Source organism: Mycteria americana, chromosome 11 (genome assembly GCF_035582795.1).
Source record: "Mycteria americana isolate JAX WOST 10 ecotype Jacksonville Zoo and Gardens chromosome 11, USCA_MyAme_1.0, whole genome shotgun sequence".
NCBI lineage: Eukaryota > Metazoa > Chordata > Aves > Ciconiiformes > Ciconiidae > Mycteria > Mycteria americana.
In genome coordinates this window covers 23969044-23984758 of record NC_134375.1, presented here as the reverse complement: position 1 = coordinate 23984758, position 15715 = coordinate 23969044, and the positions used below count along the sequence as shown (strand labels likewise).

General features: G+C 58.8%; 2 protein-coding genes across 3 annotated transcripts in view; one reads left to right on the top strand and one right to left on the bottom strand.

Moving 5' to 3' along the window:
• On the bottom strand, nt 1-6151 carry DNASE1L3 (deoxyribonuclease 1L3). The gene is made up of 8 exons (XM_075514161.1): nt 5999-6151; nt 4183-4271; nt 3478-3570; nt 3081-3193; nt 2421-2533; nt 1890-2047; nt 871-967; nt 1-607 (listed from the first exon to the last, which is right to left on the bottom strand). Exons 1-8 carry the CDS (start codon nt 6128-6130, stop codon nt 479-481), a joined length of 924 nt encoding a protein of 307 aa, XP_075370276.1. The 5' UTR covers nt 6131-6151; the 3' UTR covers nt 1-478.
• ABHD6 (abhydrolase domain containing 6, acylglycerol lipase) overlaps nt 3067-15715 on the top strand; it is a 27741-nt gene continuing 15092 nt past the window's right edge. Inside the window, exon 1 of one of the 2 annotated variants that reach the window (XM_075514158.1) lies at nt 3067-3162. The gene's annotated coding sequence lies outside the window, so the exon portion shown is untranslated. Of the gene's footprint in view, nt 3163-14847; nt 14905-15715 lie in introns of those variants that run through there. The other variant, XM_075514157.1, reaches the window with a different exon arrangement.

Sequence of the window (15715 nt, the reverse complement as noted above, 5' to 3'; positions counted from 1 at the left end):
TCAGCAACATTTTACATCATTGCAAATCACCGGGCACAGACCCGTGTCCCACCGGTTGCGACTCTGAAGCACACACACCCACACGTGCGCAATGCAGAAAGGTCCTTTTAATCCCTCTGCCCCTGCAGAGGAATGGCAGAGCTCCAGAGCCCGCGTGAGCGGTGGACATCCCTGCCCTTCAGCCCTTACAGGTAAAGCACACGGAAGTATTTTATCCTTGCAGTAGCTCGTTACATTTGGGAACAGTACGTAAGTCTAGCGTGCTGCTTCTAGCTGATTTATTTTCGCATGCAGTAAGGAAAATAACCTGAAGTTTTAACTCACCTTCTTACCCAAAACATTTGAAGTTTAACAAAACATTTGGGTTTTTTTTTTCCCCACTGAACGTTGCACTTGCTGTGAGTATATCTACACTAGCCTTCTACAAGACCCGTTGGCATCCGTGTATTTCCACGCCACGTGAGAGGACTCAGCAAGTTCATGAGCTCGAGCGGCGGCTCTTTCTTGGTCTCCTCTTCTTTGAAAACTGCGATTTCAGCCAGTTGAAGAAGCCGCCTCTTGCTTTTAACTCAAACTCTACGGGGAAGTGGTCGCTCACCCCCAGCGCCTGCAAGACAACGGCACAGAGGGGTTGGGAGCTGGCCGCCCACGCTCCTTCCAAACCCTGCCCCAGGGGTTCCACCGCGGTGACGGGGAGGTGGATGGGCAGCGGTGGATGTGGGGAGGTGCAAGGCGAGCATTGCATCGCTTCGGGAGGATGCGACGGTTTTACGGACAAGACCACGTTCAAAACCGCCTGGATCCCACCATTGGCTCTGCGCTCCTGTGTTAGCCCTTGCCCCATTGCTGCAGAGGCCACGCTGCGCCTACCTCCTCCTCGGTCATCTGAAAGTCCTTCTGGAAATCAAAAACGTTGACAGAGTGTGGCACGACAGCTTGGAGGAGCTTCTGCCCGCTGACCACGATCCTGCAAGGAGCAAGGGAACGGGGCGCTGTTATGGGATGCCCAAAGAGCAGCAGCCACGCTGCACCGCGCCGGCGGCCGGAGAGGTGGCCTTGATGGAGTCACAGCTACGCATGGTTTGTCCTTTCCCGTGGGCTGCCCACCTAGAGATGCCAGCAGGTGCTTTCTGCTGCGTTTGGCTGATTGCTTTCCTTGGGAGTGAGACACCCACGTACCTCGGCGTGTGTTGGCCTTGGAAGCCAACGTTAAACGACTTGTATCTAAACCCGCCCCGACAGTGCTGCAAAGTTCAAAGCCGTACTTTGGATACAAAAATCATAGGACACCAATGGCTGGAGTCTCAGTGAAGTCCTGCTTTGATCCACAAGCTCGTTCTGCAAGAGGTTTAAGTCTCGACTTCGGGCTCTAATAAGCTGAGGTATTTATTGTCCCTGCTGAGGGAGCTGCAGGAAGCAGCAGGACTCGCCACGTGCCCGGGGAAGGCGAGGCGTCCCGCCTCCCGAGCAGAACCGCATTTTGCATTTGTCAATCCAAATTACGAATGCAAGAGCAAAAACCATGGCGCAAAGCCGGCACGGAGGAGGCAGCAGCACCTCCCGCCCGGGTGTCTGCAGGCTCTGCAGATGGGAAGTGCTGCGTGACTGACTGCCGTTCACCTCCACCTAAGCCGCAGCGATGGCTGGCTCTTGCATGAAATCTTGCCCTTTCTGCAAAGCTGCTTGCCAGCAAGCCTGGAAATGGAGGGATTCCATTTCCTGGAAGTATGGAAGTATGGAGGTATTCAGGTCTCATTTCCCCCTGGACACTGTTTTCTCTTTGAAGGCCTCACGCACATTTGCTTTATCTGACAGTCACTGACACCTTTCCATATATTTTTTTTCTCAGAGAGACATAAACAGGGCATGGATGGCAGTGAACCCTTTACCTGTCGTACGGGCAGCTTGTGCTTCTCTTCACCGTCGTGTCATTTTTGTCGCCGATTAGCCAGACGAATTCGGAGTAAGTCCTCAGCCGGATGTTCTTCCACTGCTTTCGGGGAACGTAGCTACATCCAGCATTAAAGTCCCCCATGAAGATGAAGTTCTGGAAGTTAGGAGGGTTTTCAAAAGTAATCACGAGGATGGCTCTTCAAAAGAAGACCAGCGAGGACTTTTAGGGTCAACAGATGCTCCCAATAGCCCATAGAGCTCAAAGAGCGAGCGCTCATTGAGCGCAGCGGGGCTTCTCCTTTCTGCTGGGCGCACCACCAAGACATGCTGATAAAACAGCAGTTTTATCGGGAGGTCAAGTTTACCGACTAAAATGTGGAGAACTCGATGAAAATACATCAAAGAGAGCCTAAAAATCTGGGGCTTGTTCTCAACGGTTTTAAGGTTATCAGGCTGTGAATAGTGAATAGCGTGCCAGGTGACTCGGCACCAAAGCCGCTGTTAGTAACGTGCATGTGTCAACTAACCTCGGTTTTCCAGTGCTGTTTTACGTCTAAATATACATCATAGAGCTCATCAATCTCCCGTACTGCTGTCTCTGGTGTGGTGTGCAGAGGGATTATAGCAAACTCTTGGACAGCTTAAAAGCAAGACAAAAGAACAGGAAAAAATGTAATGGTTAAACACACACTGAGTCACAAAGAAACAGGCTTGGAAGCAAGAAGGTTTTTTCTGAAGAAGGAGCAGCTTCTGTTCTGGTTGTGGATCAGAGGCGTTTGCTGTGTAATTGCACCGTGCTCCCGTCAGCGCCCAGCCGACGCCGAGCCGCGACGCGGCGAGGTGCTGTGTCAGGGCAAGGCAAACCCCGCTCCGACACCCACGGCAAGAGCTGCTCCCGGGGCTGCGCCGCCGGCACGGAGCGCATCCACCGAGCCGCTGGCAGAGGCGTTCCTGGGGCCGCCGGCCGCCGGGCTGCGGGGTGCACCGAGCTGCGGGGTGCACCGAGCTGCGGGCGATGCCGGAGGCAGCGGCCCCAAAGGCAAACGCCGCTCTTGTAAGGAAATGCAGCGTGGGGTGAGGACGCGGCCCCTTTTGCCTGCCCCCAGCGCGGGCGCGGGTCCAGCCGGTGCCCTCTTGTTCCGTGAGACTCGCTGGTGGGAGAACAATTTGTTTCTGAAACGTCTCACCGGTTTTTGGAGACTGGAACCAGATGGCAAAGGGCTCTCTGGAGAAGGCATCCTCGTCCCCAGGCTGGGTGTCAGGGTACTGGTAGGTTTGTTTCACAGATACCAGCTCTTGCCTGCAGCAGAATAAACAGGGTAGGGGATGCCGGGCTCGTGGCTCGCCGGGATGCGTCTAACACTGACTCCGTGCTCTCACCCGGACCCCGGGCCGTGGGCCAGGACGGACACAGCCAGGCCGGTGGCCGCGCCTGGGACGATGCCCGTAGCCAGGCACAGCCCCTCCCACCCGCGCAGCCTGCGCCTCTCCAGCTCCCTCGGAGCAAAGCCATCGCCACCGCGTCCAGCCCGTCTCTGCGGCACGGCGACGCGGGAGGGCAGCGTGCGGGGCCGGCTGGCTCACCTGTAGATGAAGGCGTACTGCTCCTTGTAGCTCTTCCTTCCCAGCCGCTGGCTGACCACGCAGCTGTATTCCCCCTTCGGCCCCCTCAGCTGACTGGAAGGAAAGTGGTTTTCCTGAATTTCTTTCTGCATTCACAAAGGGCCGAGGAGGAGGTAATTTTCCCTGTGTCCGAGGGTAGGGGACGTTGCCTGCCTGACCTCAGAGGCGGGTGGCAGCGACAAAAAAACCTTCTCGGGACCTGTGGTCTGGACCTGTGCTCCATCGCTGGCTCTTTCGCTCTACATCCTCCCTGCTTATCGCAGCCTCTGCCTCTCTCTCAGCCGGGTCTCGGTCCGGCCAGGTTTACGCTCCTCTTTCCTCGGGACCGTCGGTCCAGGCAGGCAGTTCCCAGCCTAAAGCCATTCCTGACCCTGCAGAAAGTGCTGGCCCAGTGCTAGCCCTCCCTTCTGTTTGCTTTTGAGAATTAATCTTCAACAAATCAAATCTAACTCGGTTATTTTGATTTAAAAACACGCGTCCTACAGCGGTCTGGAGCTGGCTTTGCTCCTGGCCTTCGGCGAGGCTGCCAGAGCCCGGTCCCTCCTCGACGGCTGGGGCAGAGCCCAGACCTCGAGCTCTCACCCCGGTAAGGCGGCACTGAGCAGAGCACGGGCTCTTGCCGAGCATCGTTCCCAATATTTGCCTCCTTGCCCATGGCCACCCTACCTGGAGAGCTTCTCCACCAGGAGAGGGCAAACCCGGTTCTTGTTCTCCTTTATTTCCATCAGCAACGTGATGTCACAGCGAGAGACGACCTGCAAGGGGAAGGAGCAGAAGCAAGTCTGCAAGGCGGTGGGTTTTGCAGGACCAGAAAGAGGTTAGAAAGAAGCGGCTACTGGTGCGGGGGAAGTCCTCTGTGGAAGAAGCGGCACCCAGGCTGGGGTGGCGGGAGGGGGGCAGCGGCTGGAGCAAAGCCCTTCTGCTTTCAGAGCGGCCTCACGCCCGCACGGGAGCTGGGAGAGGGAACTCGAGAGCAGAGAGGTTTTGGATGTGTTGAGAAGCTTTTGTGCCTGCCCTGAGGAGGAAGCGTGGAGGGGAAGGGGCAGCGGGAGCCGCTGCTGCCAGCCTGCTCTCCCGCTGCCACGGCTGGGCTGCTGCCCCGGCCGCCCCGCCACGGTCGGCCGTGCTTTTCTCTCCTCCCCGCCCCTTGCCGTGGAGGTCTTCTTCTCTGCTTCGGCCCGGTGCTGCACGCAAGCGTCCCAGCTCCCTGGGTGCCCAGACAGATGCGGCAGGAGGATTCGGGGGGCATCAAGGAGAGCCTGTTTGCATCTGTCATCCACCCACTGCAACGGTTTCCATCCTTTCTCTGGTGGATATACCCCTGCGCTCCTATCGCTATGCCGTGCCTTCCGAAAGCCGCGTGTGCTGTCGGCATTCGCCTCTGCGTCATCTGCCGCAGACCCCTCTGAAACAGCCCGCAGAGCCCGCAGCCATCCCCGGTCCGGCAACAGGGTGCCGGCACCCGTGGGCTGCAGCGCGGCAGCCGAGCCGCGGGGTGCTGGGGCGCGGGGGGAGGCTGCCCCAGCCTGGCTCGGCTCCCACGGCTCCCACGGCCGGTGCCGGGATTCCCCGCGGGAAAGCCCGGCTCGGCCCGCAGCCCGGCATTCTCCGGCTTCCTTCTGTCCCCGGTTTTGTCGCTCTTCAAACTTTGCAGGTGATTTTTGTGGAAAAAAGCCCCTTTTTGCCCCCTGAAACTTGTACGAAATGAATATATTGCCCATAATTAGTATATATTGCCCATAGTGCTGGCAGTATAGGAAGAACGAGCCGGAAATGCCAACCCCAGCGAACCCCTCTCCTCCAGCTGTTTGCGACGAAAGGATTGAAGCCCACCCAAACAGCGGCGTTCCTGGCTGCTGCCGCGCGGCACACGCAGCCATCCCGCTGCCGCCGAGCCCTGCGTCCTCCGGTACTGGGGCCTCTCGGAGGGGACGTGCAAAAGCTGCAAGTCCAAAACCTGGTTCTTCTAAAAACCTGAGTTATCTTCAGCTGCTGCAGAGGAAGGGTTTATTTACATGACGGTGAGGGTTTATTTACAGGAATTAGCAATCAGGCTTTTCAATTTTGTGCCGCACTCTGATACGATACTCTCCGCTGTCCTGAGAATACGTTTAATTAGACAAGAATATTTCAGAACAATTAGCACATAGGCAAGGTAAATAGCGTATCACAAAACAAAGCTCTGTGGATTCAAAGTGAAAATTATTTTTACTGTGCACAGAGGTTTTCCTCCTTTCCTAACTCCGTTTCCAAAGGAAACAGCAAATGTTGTTTCTGTTATATTCCCATGCAGGCTAAAATAACAGCCTACTCAACCACAGGCTGATTTTTACTTTAAGAGTACGAAATGATTTAAATTATTAACTCTTTTTTTTTTTTTTACTTGAAATTCAACTGTGAAAAATAAATAAAGTGCAAGATCACGTAGCTAAGAAATCCTCGGACAGCTCAATGTCTGTCTCATCCAGGCAAACGAACGTACCTTTACCACGGCATCGACGACTTCAGGCCTGGCTATTTTTGTTTCTCCAAAAGACCTCACATTGAAGGAGCAGATTTTTAGGCTCCGAGATGGGTTGAAATTGAAGAGCGAAAGCAAGATGAAGAGCAACATCTTCAGGGACTTGGACAAAACGAGTCGCTGTGAGTGTGGCTATAAATAGAGATTTGTGTGTCTGTGTGTGTGCATCCGTCCCTCTGCGGCCAGTTGGGAGGCCAAACGGAGCACGCAGCTGCGTCGATCGCGAACACGAACAGGAATCGCCGTTTCCTCCTTCCCCTCACTTCCATCTCCCAGCACGAAGCAGCACGGAGACTCGGAACTTCTGCTTTGGGGGAAAACCAGCTCTTCCGAGCTGAACTCTCCATCCTGGAGGAGCAACTGCTCTGCCAGCCCCCAGCCCCCCTCCCCACGGGGAGGGACGCGCGGTGGGATGCCTGCCGTGCCGGCCGGGACCACCCTGGGCAGTGCCAGGCAGGGACCGGGCTCCCGCGGCCGCCCCAGGCGAGAGGCCAGGAGCCTGCAGGACCAGGAGGTCCTGGGGCAGATGGCGGAAGGGGCTGGGGCGCAGCGGTGGGGGGAGAGGGGTTTCTGGAGGGCGCTGGTGGTGGGCACGGAAAGCCCGGTGAAAGGCAACGGTGGCGGGACACCCTGGGCACGGAGGTTTTGACCACGTCCCTGTTTTGTTCTGCTTTGGCCTTGGTCGGAAAGTCACGCTGTGAGAAAGCGATAAACCACCCAGCGCTCGAGGCCGCGCGCTTTTACCCGCCTCTGCCTCCGCCCAGAGCTGTGATGTGCCCTGCTGCGGGACGCTTGCTGCGGGACGGCCGCGTTCGTTTGCCCACAGTTAACAGGGCCGGCTGGCTGAGCCGCCACGGTGCAGCCTTGGGGAAGGTACGTCACCGAAAGGGTTATCGAGCACTGGAACAGGCTGCCCAGGGAAGGGGCTGAGTCCCCATCCCTGGAGGTATTTAAAGGATGTTTGGATGAGGTGCTCAGGGACATGGTGTAGTGGTGGGCTTGGCAGTGTTAGGTTTATGGCTGGACTCGATGATCTTAAAGGTCTTTTCCAACCTCTACGATTCTGTGATTCTGTGGAGGTCCCAGTGCTGCCCCCAAACTCCCGGCCAAGCGTCCCCAGCACAGCACGCGCGGGCTGGTGACCCAAGGTGCGTGCACGTGGGTCTGGCTCGTGCCGCGTGGCGGAAGGGGACACACGAGTCTGGCCAAGGTGACGCTCGAGTGAGGATGCTGCAGCTGGGGCGGCTTTTGCAGGAAAACCATCCCCCTGCCCTCCCTTCCTCCTCTGCCAGAGATGCATTTGTGGGCCCCCAGTCAGGCATAATGGTGGGAGGTATAACAAGAAGTCAGGCTAAATGGCATCTTCAAGTGTCTTGGATTTTTCTCCCTGTGCTTACAGGGTGCTTTCACATCCTCTCTCCTTTTCCTGAGAACAGCCACGAAGGCTGCTTGCACTCCGCTGCCCTGCCTGCACGGCCGCCCGTGCAGGTCCGGATCCAGAAGCACCGGTGCATGGCTCCCAGCCCTGTCTAAATCAATTAAACAGGGTCAGATGGAGCTGGCACAAAACACAGCGCATGGGGGGGCTCCCAAAAATGCAGCACGGCAGACCGCAGCGAGATCCCGGTCCTGCTGGGGAGGCGGCTGCGGCTCTCCAGGGTGCGTGCTGCGAGCACGGGAACGGGCACCACAAACCCATTTTGGCTGGGCAGGGATTTGGAGCAATTGCTGCTAGCGAGGGGCCTGCCGCCCCGCCGCCCTGCTGCTCGCTGACGAACGCAGCTACCCGGGGAGCAGGCGTTCAACCCGCCCAAATAACAGGGGTGCAACCCGCCGAAATAACAGGGGTCGTACGGTGCTTTCTCTCCGCTGGGTCTCTAACTGAGCCAGCCTCGGGCAGGACAGGCTCTGGAGGAAACTAATAAAGAGGGAGGGAAGCGACGGCTTCAGGGGCTGTAAATCTCCCGCCTGACCTTGCTAAAAGCCCAGCGTGAGCCAAGGGCTTGAGGTGGCGGCTGCAGCCTTGGGTCAGAGTCATCAACAGCCGGAGCTCCCCCCAAAAGCAGCCTTGCTTTGGCTACCCTGGCATCAAAAAGCAAGTGTTTGTTGCCCTGCCCGTGAGTCTTTAACCCTGAACCGCGGGGACCCACCTTCGTTGGTGCCGTGTTTGTGCCCAGGGCTGCTCACTTATCAGCCTCCCCTTTCCCCCCCGCAAGGCGTTATCAGCAGGACAGGCAAAGCCTCCCTGCGCCCGGACAGACGGCCGACCTGCGGGGGGGACGCAGGCAGCTCACGCTCCTTTCTGCGCCGCTTCATCTCTCGGTTTACCGCACTTTCCGTGCGTGTACTCTTTGCTCCTCATCAGGCCATAAAACCCGCTTGATCGCGGGCTCACGAACCCCGCCAGCGCAGGGCTGTCCTGGTCTCACGCAAGCGGGGCGAAGCTGCCGGTGAGAGCAGCCTGGGTCGGGTTTTTGCCCCTGCTCCGAGTGATGCTGGCGGACACCACCTCCAGCTGAGCAGCACCTGCGGGACGTTCCCCAATAAAGCCTCTCCTCACCCTCCCCCGGGGCCGAAGAGGCAGGTGATGAGGCTGCAGGCAATGCCAAAGCTTGGGCAAGAGCTTAGAGCAGGGCGTAGGTGCTGCCCAGGCCCTGCCTGCTCCTCCTGAGGGCCCTTCGGCCAGGCTTTGCCAGCTGCCTGCGCTGGGCCTGCCGGGCTGCGGCCGCTGCCTCGCCGCCTCCGCAGCAGTGATTCAGCCGCGGTCGTCTTTCCGCTCCCGGGAAGGCGCTGGGGGACGGACGGCGTGGGACGTGTCCCCGTACCGTACGCCGGCTTCGGGTCCCATGGGACGGCGGGGGCACGAGGGTCCGGCAGCGATGCGGGGGTTCCCCCTCTCTCCTCAGGCGCAGCCGCTTCCTTTCGGCCGCAGCCCTGGCCGCCTCGCGGGGCACCCGCAGCTTTGTTTTTGCTGGCAGAGATGGACTGAGAGGATCGCTGACGTGTCCTGCGCCTCTCGGGGAGGGCTGCAGGGAGAGGCCGTGGGCGAGCCCACATCCCCTTCTGCTCTGGCAGAGGAAGCCTGCTCTGGGCTTGAAGGGCAGCGTGACCCACGGGGTGCTTCGTGGGGGGCAGCACCTCTGGGGCACGACGTCGCCCTGGGGCTTTGCTCGGCGCCGGAAAATAACGCCGAAGCTTTATTTCTCCTCCCGTGGGCAAAACGTGGGGCCTGCGTGCTGGGGGGGGTCAGCGCCGCTGGGGACGCCAGCGCTGCTGTGCACCGTCCGCAAAGGGCACGGGGGCCGCCAGCCTGCCCGAGCCCCGGCCCCGCAGGGGGTCCCTGCCGCCCCGTTCTGCACCCCCATAAGCCACTGGCAGCGTGGGCGGGGGGGGTGGGGTGCGAGGGGACACTGTGGGGACCAGCACCTCCAGGCTGGTGCTCCCCAGATGCCACCATAGCTCTGTTTTTCCCCAGATGCCACCATAGCTCTGTTTTCCGGACAAGGGGCTGACGCGCTCCCTTCCCCGTGTGCCAGACTTTAAGGTGTTGGGTGTTTCTTAATTTTTGTCATTTTGACCCAAACTGCATCTCTGTCAACGTCTGCTGCGGCGAGGGGAGGTCTGTGGGAGAAGCGGGAAGGGCCAGCCCCGAAGTCACCAACGTCACCGTGAAAGTAGGTTCCTTTGGGCAAATGGAATGACCTTTGGGCTCTCAGTGACCTTATCACAACCGTGGGGCAGAGCATTTTATCACACTCCCCTGGAATTTCAAGTTAATAAGTAGCAAAGCACTCGGGCCGCTTCATATTGCTAAAGGTCACAACTGGGCTGCGGACCGAGTATGGTCATTTGGGAAGTGGCCTCGGTGTCAATCTAACGGCGGTGAGTGTCCCGGCGTGACCCTCTGGAAATTCAGTATATCGAGGCGTGCAAGGTACACGGTATGTCTTGAATCTGCATGGTAGGGTCTTCTTTGATACTTAATCTTTATTGATAATTCTGGAAGGTACATGTTCTACTTAACAAATTACTGCCAGGGCATAATTCCTTTGCTGGGACAGGACTCTGATAGGGTTTTCTTTTTCAACTTCATACGTCAGTATTGTGCAAGTGGTGGTTTAAAGCGTGAAAGCCTGAGCGTTGAAGCAGTTCAAGGAAAAATTCCTCATCGTGTTTTCAGTTTCTTGAGCGAGGCCACATAGCTGAGACGTAGGAGAGCACGCGGTAATCTGAAATAAAGGCTTTGACGTGTGACGATCAGAGCAGGCTTTGAAGTTACCCCTCCATAAAGATATTGTAGCCACCGAATAAGGAGGGTTTGTGACAATAAGTACACCCTTACTGCCAGCAGTTGAAGACGTAATTAAAATGTGTGTAATGTATGCGTTAACTTTGAGCAGAGTTGAGAAAGTCTTATTTAAGGCTGTTAACAGCCAAGCAGGGCTTGCTTTCATAACGTTTTAAAAGTCGGGAGCATTTTTTCCTGTGTTTGTCCCAGGTTGTGCAACGAAGCCGCTGAGGAGCGACGGGGCTGCCCAGAGCTGTGCCTGGAGGCCTGACCTACCCCGTGCTCACTGAGAGCTGCTCTTTGCAAACCGGGGTGAGCCGAGACCTTACCCCTGCCCGGGGGGTTGAATTTTGGCGGCTGCACGTCATTAAAGTTGCCCTCCGCTCGGGGCACGGCAAGGCGTTCCTCCACAGCAGTCCCACGGGTGGGCCGCGGGGCCGTGCCGGCGTCGCGGGGCGCGCGGGGCTCTCCCACGCCCGTGGTTCCCCGGGGATTTTGCTCCCGGCGTCGTGCCGCAGGGCCAACGCCGCGTGAGTGGAAACAGATGGGGGCAAATCGCCCCGGGAAGATGATTCACGTCGCCAAAGCGGTGTGCCGTCACTTGTTATGGTTGCAAACAATCCCGTCGTGTTCCCTGGCGATTCGTCGCCCACCAGTGGAAAATAACATGGAAGCCTTTCATCTGGGGGAGCAGCACAGCTCCCCCGCCGGGGCAGGCAGAAGCTTCCGTTCTCCACGGCCCGAACCCAGCCAGAGCTTCCACCTTCCCATGGAAAACAAGGCAGTTTACGTGAAAGTCTCGCTGCCTTGTTTCTGGGGACGTAGGACACCTAATACTGATTATTTTTAATTTTTTTTTTTCCTGTGGCTACTCTGATTTAGAAAGACATTTTGTTTCTAGCTGGATCACAAGTCATCCTCTGCCCGGCTCACAGCATCAAAGCTGTGCTCCTGTGCCGGTGGGAAGCCCGGCTCCTGAGGCTGGCATTAGGAATGAGGAATTTTCAGCTGGGAGGATATGAGGATTTCAGAATTAGGAATGAGGATTTTGGCCGAGGGCTGGGATAGCTGGTGCTGGGCTCCGAAACGCCGGCAGCCCGGGGGGTGACGCGGGGGTGACTCGGGCCTCGCCGGCTGCGCAGCTGTGTGACGAGTTGCGTCTGTGGGCCGCGAGGAGAAATGAAAGGCACGGGGCAGGTCGGTGCAGGCGCCGGCCTTTAATTTGAGCTTGCCGTGCTGCAGCCACCCCAAAAATGGCTTTGCAGGGTCCCCAAGGAGGGAGCTGCTGGGGCTTCCCCTCCAGCCCGGGGCTCACCCGTGCTCTGCGGGGACAGGGAGCCCCGCCGTCCCTGCGCCCCCCACGGCCCCCGTGCCACCCGGGGAGCCCCAGGTCCCCGCGCTGTGCTGGGATGGAGGAGCAGCCTCGGTCCCCACCCGGCAAATTCATCACGGTGCTGCCAACTGCCTCGCCGGGGCCGTGACCCGTCGAAGCCGTGGCCTCGTCCCGGTGGCGGCTGGCTCAGGAGAGCCCTGAAGATCCCTCCTTTCCCCATCGCCACCAAGGGAGGCACTCCATGACTCTTCCCCACGGCTGAGATTGCGAGAGCGAGTTCCCCGGTTAGCTCGGGCCGTGTTTTGACATAAAACCGTCGCAGGTCTCTGCTTCAGCTTCTCGGTTTCAAGAGCCGTGGTTCACTGTGACTGTTTCCAGGGGCAGTCCCACCGGATGGCCCGGAATAACCGCCCGGTGGGTGATCCGTCCCTGGCGTGAGTCAGCGCTGCCCGGCACGTGTCCCGTGGGAGCCTGGGGCCGCGCACAAGAAAGTTGAACAAACAAATACGGCTACAAACAACGTTTAAAGGCTTGGGAAATACCTCCTGTGCCTGCTTAGGTCACCCTAGTGGAAGCTCATCTTTGCTGAGCCTAGCTTGACTGGGAAGCTCTTCAAACAAAATCCCCAAGAAGCTGCACGAAGCTGTGCCACGCCTTCACCGGGCCACCTAAAAACCTCGATTTCGGTTATAAATCTGTTCTGACAGCTCACGTTATCAAAAGCTTTTGGTTATTGTAGTAAACTCTGACCCGGAAAGCCCTTTACGCCAGTTCCTCTCTCGGCTCTCCCAGCCTGCCAGACCACAGGGACATCCTTTATGAAAGTGCAGATGCGGCGAGGATTTGACCCAATTTGCTTGCATTTACTCAGGAGCTGATCTCATTTCCAATTTAATTAAGTTTTCTCATGTTTTTGGGCATAACTTAAAGGTGCATACCAAGCTGGTATGTGACCCAGGGGGAATGACAGTAAATTTTCTTATAGCAAAAGGATCTGGGTGGCCGTTTTAAGAAAAATCAGAGCGGATTTTTAAATGCAGGTTGAAATGCAGCTCTTGAGAGCAAGCAGTGTCATCTGTTGGGAAGAGAGGGCAGGTAGCAGGCTTGTAACCTAAATGGCAGGCTTAAAAATCCTCCTCCGGGTGTAAAAGTCTCAGTGGGATGCTCTGATTTCAACCTGTGTGCCTCTTCCACGGGAAACGCGGCAGCGATGTGCTCCCTGCTCACAGCCCCGGCCCAGGAGCTGGGAAGGGGACAGACGTTCCCCACCCCGGGCTTGCTCCCGGGCCTGGTGCGAGGGGGCTCTGCGGTCCCCGGGGGGGTGCAGCGCTGCGTCCCCTTTGTATCGCCGTGGCAGTCGTATGGCATCCCCTTTACATCCCTGTCGTAAGCCCTGTTGTGTCCACCCTTGTGGCTCCCTGTTGGAACGCTGTTGCAGCCGTAGCACATTCCCTTTTTTATCCCTGCTGCACACCCATGGCAACCCCCCGTACAACTTCTGGAGCCCGTCGCATCCTCCTTGTCTCCCTGCTGCGCCTCCTCTGCATAGCCCCTTACATCCCTGTTGTATCCCTGTTGCAGCTGCACTGCCTTCCCCGCTGTACCCCTTGCATCCCGGCCGTGGCTCCCCTCGCACCCTGTTGTACCCCCCTCGCGCTCCCCGTTGCGTTGCCTCTGGAATGGCTGCGTTGCATCCCCGTTGCAGCCACGTTGCATTGCCTCTTGCACCCCCAGTTGCAGTGATATTGCATCCCCACCGTATCCCCATACAGCTGCCTTGCATTTCTCTTGCACCCCTGTTGTACCCCCCTTGGACCCATGTTGCAGCCCCCTCCCACCCTGTTGTATCCCCTTCACGCCCCCTTTGCACCCCACTGCAGCCCCCTTGCACCCCGTTGTATCCCCCTTGCACCCCCCCATTGCACCGTCACTGTGTCCACCTTGCAACCCCGTGGAAACCCCATTACGTCCTGCAATCAAACCCTTGTTACGTCCCCCTTGCACCCCTATTGCAGCCCCCCTTCCACCCCTCTTGTACCCCCTTGTACCCCCACGGAAGCCCCGTTATGTCCCCCCTTGCATCTCCCCTTGCACCTCCACTGAGGTCCCGTTACATCTCCCCACCGCAGCCGCCTGGCAGCCCCTTTGCACTGTATCCCCCCCTTGCACCCCATGGCACCCCCCCTTCCACCCCCTTATACCTTCGTGGAAGCCCCATTATGTCACGTCCCCCCCCTTGCACCCCTGTTAATCCCCCTTGCCCCCCCCCGCAGCCCTATTGCACCCCCCCTTGCACCCCCCTTGAATTCCCATCACATCTCCCGTTACAGCTCCGCTGCAGCCCCCATTGCAGCCCCCCTTCCACCCCTCTTGTACCCCCCTTGTACCCCCATGCAAGCCCCATTATGTCCCCCCCTTGCCCCCCCGCTGCAGCCCTATCGCACCCCCCTTTGCACCTCCACTGAAATCCCATTGCAGCCCCCATTGCAGCCCCCCTTGTACCCCCATGCAAGCCCCATTATGTCCCCCCCTTTGCACCCCTGTTATACCCCCCTTGCCCCCCCGCTGCAGCCCTATTGCAGCCCCCATTGCAGCCCCCTTTCCAACCCCCTTGTACCCCCATGGAAGCCCCATTACTTCCCCCCCTTGCACCCCTGGTATACCCCCCTTGCACCCCCGCTGCAGCTCCGTTGCATCCCCCATTGCAGCCCCCCTTGTACCCCCATGGAAGCCCCATTACGCCCCCCCCTTGCACCCCTGCTGCAGCCCTATTGCACCCCCCCTTGCACCTCCACTGAAATCCCATTGCATCCCCCGTTGCAGCCCCCATTGCAGCCCCCCTTGTACCCCCTTTGTACCCCCATGGAAGCCCGATTATGTCCCCCACCTTGCACCCCTGTTATACCCCCCTTGCCCCCCCGCTGCAGCCCTATTGCAGCCCCCATTGCAGCCCCCCTTCCACCCCCTTTGTACCCCCATGGAAGCCCCATTACATCCCCCCCTTGCACCCCCACCGCAGCCCTCCTGCATCCCCCCGTCGTCCCCCCCTCTCACCCCCATCGCACCCCCCCTTGCACCCCCCTTCCCCCCCACTTGCAGCTCCTCTACCGCCTCCCTTTCTCATCCCCCCCCGCCCCGCTCCGCCCGCCCCCGCGGAGCCGCCCCGGTCCCGGCACCGGCGCGGGGGAGGGCGCAAGGGAGCCGCCTTTCGCTGCTCAGCGCTGCCGTTGCGGCCGGATCGGCACGGTGAGAGGCGGGGAGGGGGGTGCAGGGCTGCCGGTAGCAATGCCAGGACCGGGGAGGCGGGGGGGGGGCCCCGGACGCCGGTACGGCGTCCGGGGTCCCCCCCCCCCCCCGCCTCCCCGGTCCCAACCTTGGCATCGCTTGGGGTGGGGAGGGAGAATGGGCAGGAGAAGGGGAGCAAAACCAAAATGCAAGAAATAATTTTAAAAATATATAAAATAAATAATAATATAATCAGAAATGAGCAGAAAACGGGGCACGAAGGGGAGGAGAGCGGCGTTGCATCTCGGCCGCGGCTCTTTGGAGGATGCCGTCATTTTGCTTTTTTTTATTGGGGGGGGGGGGCTGTATGCTGGGAAAGGAGACCTGGAGGTGACCCCCTGTACCCCTACTCCATCCCTCCCCACCTCTTTCCTACCCCCCCCACCCCACCCCACCCTGGAGAGGGCTGAGTCCGGGCACACTCGTGACATCACGTGCGCCGTGCATCCTCCGCTGCGTGCGTGTGCGGCGGGCTGGGGATGGCGATGGGGTCCAGAAGGAGGATGGGCACGTTATGAATTTCTAAACCACCAGCTGGCCGGCGGCACAGCCCGCTCCGGCCGTGCTTTTCAGCCCCCTTGTCCTCGGGCTGGCTTCGGTGACGCTGACGGCTCGTCCTTGTGTGTTCCCAGCCCGGGGTGCAACAGCGGGGCCGGGGGCCAGCCCGGATTCTCCGGCTCACGTTTGTGAGCCGCGTTGCATAGATACGAAAGGGTCAGAGATGCACGTTTTGTGAAACGGCGCTGCAGAAATAATGATCTCATTGCTGCCT

Excerpts from the sequence above, each read along its gene's own strand:
- DNASE1L3 (XM_075514161.1), bottom strand. The coding sequence starts at position 6,130 with ATGTTGCTCTTCATCTTGCTTTCGCTCTTCAATTTCAACCCATCTCGG. Across the intron at positions 4,272-5,998 it reads TCGTCGATGCCGTGGTAAAG|GTCGTCTCTCGCTGTGACAT; the intron begins GTACGTTCGTTT and ends TTCCCCTTGCAG. Across the intron at positions 2,048-2,420 it reads AACAGCACTGGAAAACCGAG|AACTTCATCTTCATGGGGGA; the intron begins GTTAGTTGACAC and ends CCTAACTTCCAG.